The following is a 17110-nucleotide window of genomic DNA, read 5'->3' as shown; positions in this document are numbered from 1 at the left end:
GTTAATTAGAATTATTTTTACACGTTGTGGCGAGAACCAATCCTTCCAATCACTCTTCAAATAGGTAATACATGATTACATTACACAATCGTATTCATATCTTTCAAATCGTGTGGATTCAAACAGAATCATGCGAAACCCCTTATTCGCAAGATTGTGTACAGTTAGTTGTTCCCTGAATTATGCGTAACAATCATTTTTAAATCATGTGATATACTTGACTTAAAACAAAAATTGTGGAAAATGTAATTTGGACAGTATCAAAACCTCTAGCAACTAGAATATAATGAATGAATATTCTTTGGATTTGTTAAGGTGTTATAGAACTTAACCAGAACATAAGCTTAGCTTTAGAAAAAACCGTGCTGCCATCTTCATTGAAAATCAAATTGCTTTTTTTTAAATGCAACTTGTTATGGTTGCAGTGCCCTCAGGGAGAACAGTAAAAATACTGATGAGGCTACCCTGGGTAAACAAGACATATTATTATTATTATAACCACAAGGCATAGGTAAAAATAGATTAATTAGGGATCTTCTTTTTGGAAAGAAATGGTTTAAATAGTGTCATAAATAATGCAATTAATATTTTATTTGCCTGTTAAATTTCATGCATCGTTATGGATCTCTCCAAACCGTACTTCAATGATTGAATATAAAATAAATAAGCAAATAAATAGTTATCAAAGCAGATAAATAGGAGATTTTCAAGCAAAAACTGCTCAAGAATGCTGGATTAACTTGACCCTTTAAAGGCATGGTATTTTACCGAGATCGCTACCACAGCTGTAATGTATTTTCAATTGCGCCATCTTTCGCTGAAGGCGTACATAGAGCAATTTCCAGTTCCTGTACCCAAACATCATCAATCGCGCGTCATCAGTTGTTGATTGATTGTGGACATTGTGAACAGCAAATCAGGACATTGTGAGCGGCAGATGGCAGTATATCTAAACCTAAAGTAGTGTCAGTAAAATACCCTGCCTTAAAACAATAATATTTGATCTATAAAGAGCCTTTTCATAAGATTAGTACAGAAAACCTAGTGTGGCATGATGAAGACTCACGATAAAGAATCATTACCCAACACACACAAAAAAGGGGGTCGAACTCTTGGGTCAGCATGTTAATTTGAACAGAATATGCAAAGATTTTGCTTCGTCTCGTCTTTCATTTCTTCCACACAAAAAAACCTTGGACAAAAATTAGATCCCTCCTTTTTTTAATTACAGATATGCTATATGTTCAGACCTCAATTCTTGTGCATTTTGGGAGGCAATTCAGTATTACAAGAAATCAAATAGCAATTGTGTCAACATTTTCAAGCCTACTTGTCATACAATTAATGGATGAAAGTTTTGTTTTGGGTGATCGTTTAAGTACAATCAGAGTGCCGTATTAATCTGCACATAAACAGTTGACAAATAAATCTTTCATAGCCCTTGTACAGTTGTCTATTGTGTCTTTTAGTAGCTCAAGAATGAAAGGTGGACTGGTTGAATTAGGCCTTTGTTGAATACTTTTAGATGCAAGCTTCAATGTGTCACATTCTCAAAGAAACTTCAATCGAGAGAAGTTAATTATATCCACAAACTTAAATGGAAATGAACTCTGTGATGATACAAGTGACTGTCATTTTGGTCAAAAACAGACAATCTATCGTTTTAGCCACATTTATTCCACCCCCCCCCCCAAAAAAATAAATAAAAAATAAATAAATAAATAAATAAATAAATAAAATAAATAAATAAATAAAATAATAAAAAAATAAAAAAATAAAAAATAAATAAATAAATAATTAAAAAAAAAAATTATAATATGGACATTGATTCATGTTCCTTCCTTATATCACTAAAGTGATCATTTAGCGACTTTTCAAAATGAATTATATCGAAACTAAAGAAAGCAAACAAAAATTGTGGTCAAAGTGTCCTTTTTTGTCTTCTAAAACCGACTCTCTCTTTATCTTATACGTTCACCACTTTACCCATAAAGCTCATTACTATTATCCATTTCGATGTCACCCATCTTTTTTCACATATGACATAACATATACCACATACTTATTTGCATTTATATACACATCTCATTATCTTCTCTGTTCAAATACCTTCCATAATAGACCGTTTATGCTGCATCTTCAAAGAGGCCCTACAAAACACAAAACTTACACCAATATACATATATGGGACAAGGTATCGAATTTGAGTTTTAACAAAATCACCTTGGTCTATGAATGGACAATAAATACTTAAAGAGAAAGTTGAGTTCTGTGGAGAGGTGACAAATAATTTGTGAGCGTATTTTCATCGTTATTATGCAAGTGTGGAAGAAAATCAGAGAAAAATGTACACTGAAAAGCATGGCTCTTCAAATGCCTTCATATTCTAAATATGATATGTAACAGCTTAAAACTGAGGACCACATTTTTATGCCAAAAGTTTGCGTAGTCCAATGAACATCTGTCTGTGAAAAGTGCTTGTTACTTTTATCAAGACTGGGCCAAATTTCATTTCATTTTGATGATTCCAGAACCTTGTAGTACTTTTTATATGCTCCACGATAAACTTTTTCTGTTCAATTCCACACCGTTTTTTCCACAATGCAATCGAATGATCAGAACTCAACTTAATCTTTAATTCCAATTTAATTTTGGTTGTCGTTTGTTTGGTCTGCATGATAAGCACTTACCATTATTATATTATTATTGTCTTTTGCTTGGAGTGACCGGCCTACTACAGAGTGTATCTAAAATGAATTGGGTTCAAACAGTGGTCCAAGATAAATGCCAAGAAAGGCAATTTCAGAAATGCTGCAAGGAGAAAATAAAGAGTCCCATATTTGCTTGTCATTCTTGGTGTATTTTTTTTTTAGTGTTTATTGTTTTTAAAAGACATTTCATATTCTCCAAGATCGTGTTGTTCTAAACGTAACATGTTCGGATCAACACCTCAGGATGCAATTTCTCTTGAAAATACTAAAGTTTCTTTATAAGAACCCAGAATTAATCACCAGTATCAACTCTTTATAATATGCCACACAAATAATCTCATTGTGTCACATTGTATTTGTTGTAGAAAATAAATACCAACGGTTAAAAAAAAAAAATTTCAAGTTATAATTTTACCTTCAAAAGAACGCAACATGGTGTTCTTCGCCAACTACTTGGTTGAGCCCAATTTAGGAATTCCTCTAATAATTTGACAAGGACAGAATTATACAATCCAACCTGTCTACTAAGGCCACCCGGTGAGAAACAGGAAAACTGACCACTGTCAACAGGTGGCCTTTCTAGACAGGTTTTACGACACACATTAGGGGAATGAGAAAATTCAGCAGTAAACAGGGTAGCCTTGGGTTAGGTGATATTCACACTACAATTTGGTCCTTTCACACTTAATTCTATTTCTTCTGTTTGGCGTTATAAGGGCGTCAAGTCTCCACTCATTTGACAAAGAGTCGAGGTTCCCAATGGCTCAAAATGGACGATTACCCCCGACATTCGTTCATTTTGCCCTCTTAATGTGCCCTCTTAATGTGGAAAAGAAAAGGAAATAATTTAATTTCTGCATTGCTATTTTAAACTTAAACCTCTATCAAGATTTGTTTTTTCTACATGAAGAAGATTTTCAAAACTAACAAGGACTCTTCCATTTAAATTTGGAGGGGTTCAATTTCATAGCAGCCTCTTGAAGGGAATGACAAAAAAAAAATAAAGTGTTCACATTACGCTTCTACAAGAGGATATAATGCTTTGAGTGACTTCAATTTCAGATGAACCAAACAAAAACAAAAATTGAATCTTCTTCAAATAATGTTAACTCCTCGTACTGGTGAGCTTTCAATTCATAACTTATTTCAAACTGCATTCATCACAGAATCCCTTTGTTTTCAGTTACGTTTTTCTCTTTAAGGGGCTCATTCACACCGCCTCAAAAAACGTGCGTAACATGACATAAGTGTTGTGCGTTTCTAATTCCAATGTCTTGAACCACCAAGTACACGACAATCTTATGGGCTTCTGCTGAGAATGAATCCTTTCTTAAGCCCCCACCAGCCCTTGAATGTTTTTATTCTGTGCAACGTTTTTTTTTTTTCTTCTCATATTTCTTTTCTCTTAAGGCGGTTGTTGTGTCATATGGGAACTGGTCTTCAATGTTAGAACATAGACCCCATAGATAAAAACTTAAGGTAGAAGAATGTGATTTAACATTTCATCGAGCGCGACCGACGAACATTCATACAGATCAAAACAAATTTAATTTACATATTAGGCTCGATACAGTCCAACAAAAAAGTGAATACTTCCAAAGAAATTGACTCGCCACATCTTAACGGCATGTCTTACAATGCTTGGAGCTAGTTAATCAGTGACATGATCCAATTTGAACGACGACGCAGGGTTCCATTAGCAGACCTACCCTGCATATTTCACAACAATATTAAAATGACCATTTGTACATATTACAAGCATTTGGTTGACACTGTTATACATTCATCATAATATGACTCTTTTTTTTTTTTTTTTTACTTTGGCATGTTAAAATTGGGACCCATTGGATCTGGGCCCATGGGTCCAAAGTTCGGGTCCCCGTAGGGTGATCCACCCGGGCCCATTGGTCCTCCTGGGTTCATCCCCCCGTATCCCGGCATGCCCCTAGGTCCCATGTAACCCATGTGATTGGGACCTGGTACTTGGCCCCGAGGGCCGCCTGGGTTTGGCCCGCCTCCTGGGCCCATACCGTAACCTTGATGCATCATCATCTCCTGGTTCATCATCGGTGACATCCGAGGGCCAGGTGCCATGGGACCGGGTCCGCGCGAGAACGACGGGTTCATAGTTCCGGGGTTCATACCCCCGGTGACCATCTCCACTGGGAACGGAAGCTCGATTTGTTTGGGCCCCTGACCCGGGGTTGGCCCGGGACCAGGATTGACATGCGGGTTGCCGGTTTGGCCCTGTCCACCGCCTTGATTAGTGTTCGCTGGGAAATACTGAAGTGTTTGTTTTGGTCCTTTTCCGTCCGGTAATAACGGCGGGGAGAATCTACTTTGTAATAACGAAAGAGGGCTGTTGGCTTGGCCACCCGATGTCGCAGGGCCCATGTTTCGCTCCATGCCCCCCATGACGCCCATCTCAGGCCCACCCTGACCCATTCCCATACCCATCATACCAGGGTGTGGCATGTTAGTCCTACCGGGGCCAGAGGGCATGCCACCACCTTCCATGAACCCACTGTGAGGCATCCCTCGAGGCCCTGAGAATCTCATCATGTTGGGATGCATCCCTGGACTCATGCCAGGTTCAAAGTTGTTCATACCCTGCATCATTCCGCGATCCATCGGATGAGGCATCATCATGCCCGGACCTCCCGGCATCGGCCCAGGGCCACCGTCCATCATAGGGTGGCCTTGGGACATCATACGCGACTGTCTCATGATCATCTGTTGCTCGCGAGACATCGGGATCCCCTGCGGTCCCATCATGTCGACTGGGCCCATGGTGGGGGACATCATGCCCGATGGCATGTTATGAGGCATCATGCTGTTCTGGGGCGACATCATCCCGCCAGGCTGTTGCATCCGCGCTGATGTCATCATGGGTCCTGGACCCTGCTGCATCATAGGAGACTGCATGCTCTGCTGCGGTCCTGCCATACGGGGATTCATCATAGAGGCCGAGACAGGTGGTGGTCCTGGTCCACCCATCACTGGCCCACTTGGACTATGTCCTGGGCCCATCATAGGACCACCCTGCTGTGGAGGTGGAGGTCCTTGTCCTCCTTCCATACCATGAGGCATCATTCCGCTTTGGGCTGGCATTCCACCCGGCGGCATCCCACCTGGAGGCATCCCACCTGGAGGCATCATCCCAGACTGCGATGTCATCATCACGCCTGGAGACATGATCCCACTCGATGGTGAGCCAATGGTCGGCATGTCTGCATTGATTGGACTGTTCATTGGTGGTGACCCAAAATGCTGTAACCGCCCTGGGCCTTTCATGGGCGGCTCTTTAAGAGTCTTTTGGTAGAACGTCGATGCGTACTGCTGCAGGTCTTCACCACGCGGCGGGAAATTTGGCGCTTTGTCTCGGTTCAGTTGGCTTGGAGGAAAGTTGACAAGACGCTGCTGGGATTGGACATCCATGGGCTTCCCGGCATCACTTGCTGTTGTGGTTGTGCTTCCTGCAGAACTGCTAGGGGTTGGCGCACTGGTAATACTCGAGGTTGGGGGAGGTGGCGCACTTCCAACGTTACTATTCCCACTTGTTGCATTACTCTGCGCCCCTTTACTATGAGCTGTTGTAGGAGGCAGTACAGATGATGTTGACATCGTGCTGTTTACGACAGAGTTTGGAGTTCCAGGCTGGGAGGTATTAGGAGTGTTGACCGATGAGACGTTTGGCAGGACTACAGGATTGTCCATAGCAGCAGGGGTACCTGGGCCTTGATTAGGCCTTGGTGACTGTTCCAAGGGGCCAACGCTTCCCGGCGTTCGCACCATGGAGCTCATAATGGGATCGGTGTTCTGCTGGGGTTGTTGGTTAGCCGATGTGTTTACACTGGTTGGGGTAGGAGCCCTGTAGACTGGTTTCATCGGACTACCAACAGGTGCGTGAGGTGACATGGTGTTGGCCATGGACATTGAGCTTGCAGAATTAACAGGACCTGGACCAGGCTGTGGCCCTGGAGGCATGGTGTTTGGATTCATGGGTCCAGGTCCTGCACTCATCGGAGGCTGCGATGCTCCACTGGGCATTCCAGGCACCGAGCTGGAGCGGTTCGTGCGTGGCGATGGCATATGCGGTGACATCGGGAAGGGTGCATTCTGGCCGCCCATTCCTCCTGGTCCTGGTGGCCCACCTGGCCCACCTGGCCCGCCTGGCCCTCCTGGTCCACCTACCATCCCCGGACCTGGTCCACCCGGTCCCATTGGCGGCATCGGCCCTGACATACTAGCTCTCCTCTGCATGCCGTGCGGAATGGGACCTGGTCCTGGAGGTCCCCCGACCATTTGTCCTGGTCCTGCTGGATAAGGCGGAGGCGGGCCCATGTTCATGCCCATCACGTCCCCGGGGAATCCCCCACTGCCCGGATGGTGCGGACTCATCATCGGTTCTCCTCGCATCGGACCACCTGGTCCGTGCCCCGGACCCATGCCCCCCGGTGGAAAATCTGACATGCGGCCCTGCATCTTGCCCTGGTCGTCCATCATCTTGCGTCGTTTGTCGAGGTAGAATTCTTGCTGTAGTTTGTACCACTCCCGTTGAGCAGGAGACATGTTTTCCCAATCAGGAGGTAGTGGGGGCATCATCATACCTGCAAAGACATCAAAAAATTGCAATTAGTAAAACTACAATATAAATATTTGATTTGAATTGATTTTATTTATTGATTTCTATATCATATTTTAAACATACATATATTTTAAACATACATAATGTCCGTCATTGTGATACAGTCAAACCTGTCTACAGCGACTGCCCAAAGGAAACACAAAAAGTGGCCTTTGTAAACAGGTTCCTTTAGTAAATGTTTCAACAAGAAACACAATTTTCAAGGGAAACAAAAAATTTGCTTGTTGTAGACAGGTAGTCTTTGTAGGTAGGTGGTCATTAAAGCAGGTTTGACTGTATAATTTAAGTATTAAAGTACAATACATGCTACTCATACTGAATAGAACATGGACAATATAAAGGAGAACATTACTAATTTTTACAATTAACATGACATAGGAGGGATACAGCGCAAGCATGAAGCTTGAAATGCTTGCAGCCTTCGATTAAACCAATAGACTAGTTCACGGTTAGCACATTACTGCAATGACCCCGAATATCCACAGATCTTCTAAACATGAAGAGGTCCCACTTTGTGCATTTTGAAATAATCACTCCTACAGCGATGGAGGTGCTTTTTAAATAGCCTTTGTTCCCCCTTTTCAAAGAATACTTCCACCTGTGTACCATGGAGTGCATTGAATGTGCATGAATGAATAATGTTACATAACTTTCATGAGCACGTATCCAGTATTTCGTCTCCATGTATTTCAAAATTTGTTCTGCAATGACCTTTATCTGCTCATGCTCAGACTGCAACCGTGAACTGGCTTATTATTATCAATTAATTAAACTAAACTAACAGCCTATATTATATATGAAACATAATCTAGAGAGAGAATGACTTGCAATCTATACAGAGAGAAAAGATAGAGAAAAAGAGGGAAGACTGTAGATAAAACTCCTCCAAAAAAAGTTTGAGCGTTTTTATCTCTTGATACATTATTATCATACTCGACTATAGTATCAATGAAAAGCCTGATTATTTCCCTTTGCAGTGATCATGTAATCATGGGGTGATAGTGAGCACTAAAAATAAAATAGGTTTTTTGTTTTCCCCTCAACCACGCCCCCCTTGAGTAAAAAAAAGGGAAGAGGATTCGCGGGGGAAAAATAGCATCTAACAACATTCCCCCCTTTTGAGTAAGAAAATTGGGGAAAAAATAGGGCAAAATAGGGAAGATTACAGAATCTAACGGGGAAAAATCAGTAAAATTAGAATAAAAGAGGGCAGAACAAGAAAAAAAATCTGGTAAAATTTTTTCTTTTTTTTTCTTTTTCTTTTTCGGGAAAAAAAATCAGGAAAAATAAAAAAAAATCGGGAAAACAATTTAAATCGGGTTTTTATCAGGCCTGTGGAATGTACAGTACACCAGAATATGGGGCAAGTCAGAAATGAAATGCTGCACAATGCAGCAATGTAAATGCTGTAGATTTGTGACCACGATTGTTACGTCCCTTGAGAAACTAATGCCAGTAGATAACGAGAGAAATAGTGGCATGAACGGCCTTGCCATAGTGAAGTCCAACTTAAAGTCAATCCGAGTCTTTGTGAAACACTCCCCAGGTGGGCGTTTCATAAAGCTGTGTGTAAAGTTACGAATGACTTTACAAATGATTTGAATATGAAGAGCCAAATGGAATACCCAAAGTATTCCTGACATTTTAACAAAATGTGACTGTATTTCCGATAATATATATTAAATTGTAGCCAGAAATACACTTTGCATTAAAATGTTTTGTAAATAATGATAAGGTTAATCTACATTTGCATATTCAACTTAAGCTTATGCAATTAAAAGGATTTGAGAATCCCATTTTGCTCTTCATATTCAAGTCATTCGTAAAGTCATGTGGCACCTTACGCACAGCTTTATGAAACACTCCCTGGGGCGGGGGGGGGGGGGGGGGGGGGGGGGGGGGGGGGGGGGTGTTTCACAAAGATCCTAAGTCCAACATATCTCTAAGTTAGACTTAACAATTATGGAAAGCCGTTAGCATCTTTGGAAATATTTGGTAAAAGTTGTTTTAAAAGGCATAAAATGATAATTCAAATCATTCATATTTTCTATTATCAAGGAAATTTCATGTTCTTGATTTGGAATTTATAAAAAGTCAAAATACTTGAATTTTGCTTTTTAATATATTTTATTTTAAGGCTACAAATGGCTCTCCTTAATGTTTAAGTCCAACTAAGAGTTAAATTCCACTTAGGATCTTTGTGAAACATCCACCCCCCCCCCCCCCCCCCCCCCCCCCCCCGGTGAATGTTTCTCAAAGACTGAGATCGACTTTAAGTTGGACTTAACTATGGCAGGCTGTTCATGCCACTATTTTCTAGGACTCGTTGTTCCGCAAGACTTACCAGAGTTGGCCATCATCATGCGTTGGTCTGGACTGATGCCCCTCATACCATCCTGGGCGGGCATACGGGGGTGCATCCCAGGACCCATACCCTGGTGCATCATAGGGTGTGGACCCCCCGGTCCACCTGGGCCCATCATGGGACCGCTCGGACCCATGGGGCGCATCATAGGACCCCCACCTGGAGACATCATGCCTGAGGGGGTAAACAAGAATTTAAGGGAGTGTTAATTTCTGTCAGAAAGTTCAATGAAATGACATGTTATATTTAGACTTGATATGACACTTACATTCATAAAGTTGTAGAGTGCGTTAAAGACCCTATCAGAAGTGAAAAGTGAAACAGATGAAGTTTTACAGAGACATCAATTTATAATTATGTACTTACCGTTGATGAACAGGCAACATAGAGCAACATTTTGCTGACTTTTAATTTTCAATGAATATGAATTGTTAAAGACACAGGTGCAATAATTTCAGTATTAGCTTTTTACTTATTTGTATGTTATGTATTGTATTGCTTTTGATTAATTGTTGTTATTACTATTGTGAAGTTTAATAGATTTAAAAAATGTAAATAATATATAGTGATTGGTTTTAAATGCTACACATGAATACTGTTAAATGTTACCAATACTGTTTGAATGAATGATTGTAACAAATGAAATATAATGTTATGTAATGAAGCTCATGTATACATGTAAACATGCACAATTCAGCATTTTGGCTGCGAGGCATTGTTTTTTAATAAAACCATTATTGAATTGAATTGAATTATATATCGATAAAAGACATAGATTACAATAATATCGATCATATGCTATTTTAGTGTCTGTCAGAGGAGGAAACAGCTCTCTGAAAACTCAAAATCTAAAGCATCGAAAATCTGAGGTTGTCGACCTAAAAACTAGACTTCTACATTCATTAATCTAGTGACAGTGAATTATGACCTTCTTAACATGGAAATTGACGACCATCTCTCTCTCTCAAGCCTTCCTAGAGTGATACATCTCTCTTCCTCATTGTGCATACAATGAACAACTACATTATTCATACCCCTTGTACATTTGATTTTTTTTTGGGGGGGGGGGGTGGGTTTTTTCGCAACTCAAGAATGAAAGGTGGACTGGTTGAAATACTTAGTTGAATACTTGTCAGCTTTAACATGTCACATTACCAAGATACTTAAATTGGGAGAAATCAATTTTCACATAACTAAACAAATTACAAAACTTGGGAAGGGTATGAATAACTTAGTTATTAACTGTACCTGCGAACCTTCTAAAGAAGATTTAGGATATTTTGTATGCATTTAGAAAGAAGACTTTGGAAAAGGAGAGGGTTTATATGTCAGCAAGTATATAGGCCATGTACTGTCAAGGGCAGTTCAAGCCTATCCAGTGGATAGCTGATGGTAACCTCTCTGAAAGCCTCAATATAGAAATCACTCTTCAATTAGGAATGGCTGGGAGCTATGCTTGTAAACCTTTCGCTGGACATAACATGAGCTCCTCAAAAAAGAGAGATTAAAGCCTGTCTGTACTAGTTAAACTAGGGGGATCAGACCTCCCTTCAAGGAAACTGACAGGTGGTTATCTCATCGAATCAGCTCTCAATTAGCATAAGAAAAAGGGGATCATGGAGGACCAAGAGGCAATGATTAGGCATGGTTTGCTATATTGATGGCACAAATAGCTATAAGTGGTGCAGTGGGACTTAAGGAAAAGAAATTACCTTGAGGTTGTCCCATGGGGTCTTGCGGTTGAGGAGGCATACCGAGGGGTGACATCATTCGCCCAGGGGATGGAGACATACTGCCATGTTCCTCTGGGAAGAGCAGCTTCTGCATCTCCTTGAGAGTCCTCAGCCGCTCTTGCCGATGCCGCAACTGCTCCGGCGTGGGGTTATCGATCTGCTGCGGTGGCTTGTAGTTAGGCATGTCGTACGGGTTGACCGGCGACGCGGGGAGCGACTGCGAGGGATGCGATGGACTCATGAACGTGCGCGGACCGCCTTGCATACCTGGTGACACCATGTTATCGTTCCCAAGGATGAGTCCTGCACTGGGCGACCTCATGGCGGGGTTAGGTGATGCCATCCTCATCGGTGACGGGTGGGACATATCGGGTGGGAAGGACGGCGCCATGGTGGTGGTCATTGTCTTTTTCACGTTGGGCGGATTCTCCCACAACGCGCTGGGATCAAGGTTCTCGGTTTCCGTCGTGGAGGGTTGATTGTGGAACGACTGGGACGACATGGGCGGGCGCATCGGCATATTCTGCGGCGGGAACCCAGGTCGATACGCGCCTGGTCCATACGGTCCAAAGCTTGGCCCGCTCGGTGGCATCCCCTGTTGCATCGGTCCCCCAGGGCCACCACCTTGAAGGTTCGCCTGAAGCGGTTGCGACGACGAATTTGGTCTCTTGCGTTTCTTGTTGCCTTTGGTCGTGGTTGTACCCCCTCCCCCCGTGCCGCCCTCTTGCGGTGTCTTCCGTGAGTTCTCACTCCCTTCTACCCCTTCCTGGACACTTTGTGGTGTTCCTGGGTTCTTTCCCTTCATACCATCAATGCTTTTCCTAGCACCATCCATACTACTATCAATGGACCCCGGCTTGCCATTCTGGCCATTGGCACTTTGTATTGTCCCATCCACTGATTGTGGTGTATTGTTCTGTTGTGGTGTGCCTGGACCTGTGTTTCCAGTGTGGTTGGGAGCTGCGCCGGTATCCTGGGAAATGAAGGAACAAAAATACTGTTTCATTTTTAACCCGTTGACCACTGAATTATCTCATTCCCATAGGCTTAACACAGGGACCACTTGGTTCCAGTAAGCAAAGGGTTAAAGGGCAAAACAGGGCCTTGTTCTACATAACTTGCTATCAATAACAAGGTACCATAACTGTTATAAGCTACTGTGGAAGTTGTTATTGATAACAAGTTTTATGAAATACAGCCAAGGTTCCAATGGATTGCATGATTGATAGTTACTACAACTGTTATAAGCTACTGAAATTATGACACTAGATTGGCTGAGAGCAGATTTGTTATTGGAAATGTAGCATTTGGTATTTATAACAATTTTTTTTTTAATGTTTAAAGTGAAAGTCCACCCTGATATTAGGTTGGTTTAAATGAAAGGAGAAAAACGAGAGTAAAACGTCAGTGAAACTGAGCAATAACCGATTAAAAGTAGGAAAATTCGGAATTTTTGAAATTGTCATCAATGAAACACAAATTGGCAACACAGTGACGTATCTTGCGAGCTCCGCACAGAGTTGCCAATTTGTGTTTAACTGATTGCACCTTCAAACTTTCACTGACCCGTTTCTCCAATATTTCTGCTTCTTTTAAACACAAACTTGATTATCAGGGTGGACTTCCCTTTTAAATATTACCATGATAAAATCATTTACTGAACAGACCTCTTCTGGATCCAGGAATTTCCTCTTGCAGGACTGTACACGATGGTAGGCCAGAATGGAGTCGGTCTGACCGGTGTAGACGGCCTGAGCTGCCCTGTTCGCTAGGAGGGTTGAGAAGGTGTAGATGTGCTGGGAGTCTTGCATGGTGAAGTTGGGATGTTGGGGGTAGCCCCCGACCTGCCGATGAAGCATGTTCATACCTGCAAGAGAAACGTCAAAGATCATTAAACTGAACAATTAGCATGTGAATGCGGCCAGGAACAGACAATGGAACACCTGCTAGTCTGCCCACCCCTGCCAGAGCCATGCACCCAAGATGACCTGGAAGCCGTGAATTGCCATGCCAAAGCCTGTGTGGACCACTGGACGGGACCTGTGTAGCGACTCGATAAGAAGAAGGCTGTTCGGTTTAAGGCTGAAGTGTGAACTCGGCCTCTATTTCAAAGATTCTTTCAGACGACTAGCTAGAAGAGAGAGAAGACATGGGCAAAGTGGTTGGAGAAATGGGCAGATTGGATTCTTATATTTGTGACATAAAAAACAAATGGAGCAGTACAGGGGGGTGCTTCATGCCACTATTTGCTCTCACTATTGGCCTCTCAATTATGATCTTTAGATAATATTTTGTCCTTCAATAATGAACTATCAAAGAACGTAAATTCTGTAGATTTGTGACAATTTATATGTCCCTTGAGAGACCAATGCCAGTAAATGGTGAGAGCAAACAACCAGTGGCATGAACGACCTGCCATAGTTAAGTCCAACTTAAAGTCGATCTTAGTCTTTGTAAAAAAAAAAAAACCCACAAGTACTGTACGGAGGCTACTAGAGCAAGGTATGGTTTTTGAAAAGAATGATGAAGATCCTATGAATAAATAGATTGAGCAGTAAGGATGTCTTGCAAAGCTAAGGATAAGGAAGAAGGGATTCGCGGGGAAATAATGGCACCTAACAACAGTCCCCCCTTTCGAGTAAGAAAATTGGGGGAAAATTTGGGAAAAAATAGGGCAAAATAGGGAAGAATAGAGAAAATAGGGGGAAAATCGGGAAATCATGATAAAACAGGGAAGAAAAAAAATCTGGTAAAAAAAAAAGAGAAAAAAAAAGAAGAAAAAAAAAAAATCTGGATTTTTTTTTTTTAAATCGGGAAGAAGAAAAAAAATTGGGGAACCGATTTAATTCGGGTTTTTATCAGGCCTGTATGTTGCATGAAGGACAGAGCGAGGGGAGGTGGAGCTAAGAATTGGGCAGAAGAGATCCTTATATCCAACAGGGAGGGTGTGGGTAACCCACGACCTGTTGATGAAGCATTTCAGGTAAAGGACAGAAGGAGGGGAAGAAGAGTAAAGAGAGAAGGGTGGCAGGAGGGTTGTTTTGTTTTGTATTGTTTAGCACAGCAGCCCTACACTCTTCAACGACAGAAAAAGGCACAGCCAACCGAAAGCAGTGCATTCTGCAACTGTTCACTTCTGACCTTGCCCCTTATATTGATGTAATGCACATTCTATGACTAAAATATCATAACAAATGAGGTACCATTTTAAAGAGGAATAAACACACTTTCTAATGATACTAAACATCATAGCAATATATGTGCCATAACAAGAGAGATATACACAATCAAACTCAAGTTTCCAAACTTTTTTGAAGGGTTTACATCTACAGCATGTAAGACCCTGAGGGAATGTCTTTGCAATACCTTTATCATCCTGTGGTCCATTGCTCATCATCTGATTATTCATCTGATTGTTGATCTGGTTCATCTGCCCATCCCGGAGAAACACTGAATCATCCTCTTCCTTCTTCATCACCATGCCAACGACCCCATCCATCCCTCCTCCTCCTCCTTTCATGTGGTCCATTCTCATCATCCCCTGCTGCGAGGAGTTCTTACCCCCCAACTCCATCTTCATCGGAATCTTGTCCTCCATCTTCATCCCACCCGGGCCCGGCCCCGGAGGCGGACCCTGCGGGGGCCCGAGCGGCCCGATCTCATCCTTCAGGTGTAGCGCCCTCATCTTGGGCGAGGCGAGCGAGGTGTTGAGCTTTAGCTCCAGGTCGCTGTCCCCGGCGGCGCTGTTTGCCAATTTGGCGAGTTTTGTCAGTTCTTCAGACATAATGTTTGACGCTCACTGTCTACGGTTTAAGTGTTCACTTTCTATGAAGAGTCACTGTCATCATCTGAATGCATGTTGAACAAGATGTAAATAGCGATGCAAATGTCTGCAAGAGAAAGATATAAAGTAATTAAAATTCAGAGCAACGAGAATTGTTGTCGCTCACTGTCACGGTTTAAGTCTTCACTTTCTAAGAGTCACTTTCATCATCTGAATGCATGTTGAACAAGATCTGAATGCATGTTGAACGAGATCTGAATGCATGTTGAACAAGATCTGAATGCATGTAGAACAAGATCTGAATGCATGTTGAACAAGATCTGAATGCATGTTGAACAAGATCCGAATGCATGTTGAACAAGATGTAAATAGCAAAGCAAATGTCTGCAAGAAAGAGAAATAAAGTAATGAAATGCAAAGCAACAAGAGTTTTTGTCATTTCTTTTGACAGTTTTGACGCTCACTATGACTCTACGGTTTGAGTGTTCACTTTCTGAATGCATGTTCAACGAGATGTAAATAGCAAAGCAAATGTCTGCAAGAAAGAGAAATAAAGTAATGAAATGCAAAGCAACAAGAGTTTTTGTCATTTCTTTTGACAGTTTTGACGCTCACTATGACTCTACGGTTTGAGTGTTCACTTTCTGAATGCATGTTCAACGAGATGTAAATAGCAAAGCAAATGTCTGCAAGAAAGAGAAATAAAGTAATGAAATGCAAAGCAACAAGAGTTTTTGTCATTTCTTTTGACAGTTTTGACGCTCACTATGACTCTACGGTTTGAGTGTTCACTTTCTGAATGCATGTTCAACGAGATGTAAATAGCAAAGCAAATGTCTGCAAGAAAGAGAAATAAAGTTATGTAATGCAAAGCAACAGGAGGTTTTGTCATTTCTTGGGACACTTTTTGTCACTCACTGCCTATACAGTGCATCCCCCCCCCCCCCCCCCAAAAAAAAAAAAAAAAAAAAAAACTGAGAATTTTTTATATTTTATCATAACTTAATCACAATTATAATAAATAAATGAAACATATTTGTAAAGCTTAGATCCTCCTCTTTCTTGTGATGCAAATCATATGGATGCATATTTCATGCATGAGTGATTAAAATCAATTTGAAGAGAGAAAACCAAAAAGTCATTTGGCAGACGGTATCTGAATTTCAGAGAGAAAATTGCATTTCTAAAAAGTTCAGTTTCTGCGCTTTCATATGACACCTCAATCAGGAAAAATGAGAAAGGAATAAGAAAGTCCCGTCTGTTTAAAGTAATGCTTGCATTTCCATAATTTTAATAAACAAATTCGTTTTCACTGGCTGCCTGCCATAGCAACAAGCAGAATTGACAAAAGACTTAAAACTCCGTTTTGTTGACAATTAGCCATTCATGAAGTCTTTCGTCTCCATAATTGTTTAGGTCAACTTAGAGTTAAGTTCGACTTGGGATCTTTGTGAAACACCCCCCTAGTCATGTCAAGTTTACTTACTCAATATAAGAATGCATGGTCTATGTTTATTTGCTAATCCGATGGGATCCAATGCACAGCTGGGCTTTATTCCTCTCATTCAATCAAAAGGATCTGCAATACAAAGAAAAATGAAATGAAAATTGTTAATTTCTGAATTTCGATTTTCAAGTTAAAGATATGTAATTATAATAGTAGATCATGTTTATAGCACGCCTAATACTTTGTTACTAGGCGCAGTATATATATATATATATATATATTATATCTAAAGTAATACATTTACAAGGAAACTGAATTTGATGCATGTCATATTCTGATTTTGTATGAGAAAGCGTTGTGTCTAAACTCTGAATTTTGTATTGCCTCCCATTTTAAGATACCAATTCATTCATTTTCACTGC

The 17110-nt window shown here is 41.3% G+C and overlaps 1 protein-coding gene across 1 annotated transcript; it reads right to left on the bottom strand.

Moving 5' to 3' along the window:
* Positions 1-2850: 2850 nt before the first annotated feature.
* On the bottom strand, positions 2851-16839 carry LOC115927224 (collagen alpha-5(IV) chain-like). Its single transcript, XM_030992760.1, has 6 exons — positions 16728-16839; positions 14824-15347; positions 13125-13324; positions 11437-12430; positions 9704-9898; positions 2851-7321 (listed from the first exon to the last, which is right to left on the bottom strand). Exons 2-6 carry the CDS (start codon positions 15239-15241, stop codon positions 4527-4529), a joined length of 4602 nt encoding a protein of 1533 aa, XP_030848620.1. The 5' UTR covers positions 15242-15347; positions 16728-16839; the 3' UTR covers positions 2851-4526.
* Positions 16840-17110: the final 271 nt, after the last annotated feature.

Source organism: Strongylocentrotus purpuratus, unplaced genomic scaffold, assembly GCF_000002235.5.
Source record: "Strongylocentrotus purpuratus isolate Spur 01 unplaced genomic scaffold, Spur_5.0 spur5_scaffold_20, whole genome shotgun sequence".
NCBI classification, from domain to species: domain Eukaryota; kingdom Metazoa; phylum Echinodermata; class Echinoidea; order Camarodonta; family Strongylocentrotidae; genus Strongylocentrotus; species Strongylocentrotus purpuratus.
The sequence above is the reverse complement of the archived record's forward strand: the minus strand, read 5'-3'. Positions and strand labels throughout refer to the sequence as shown.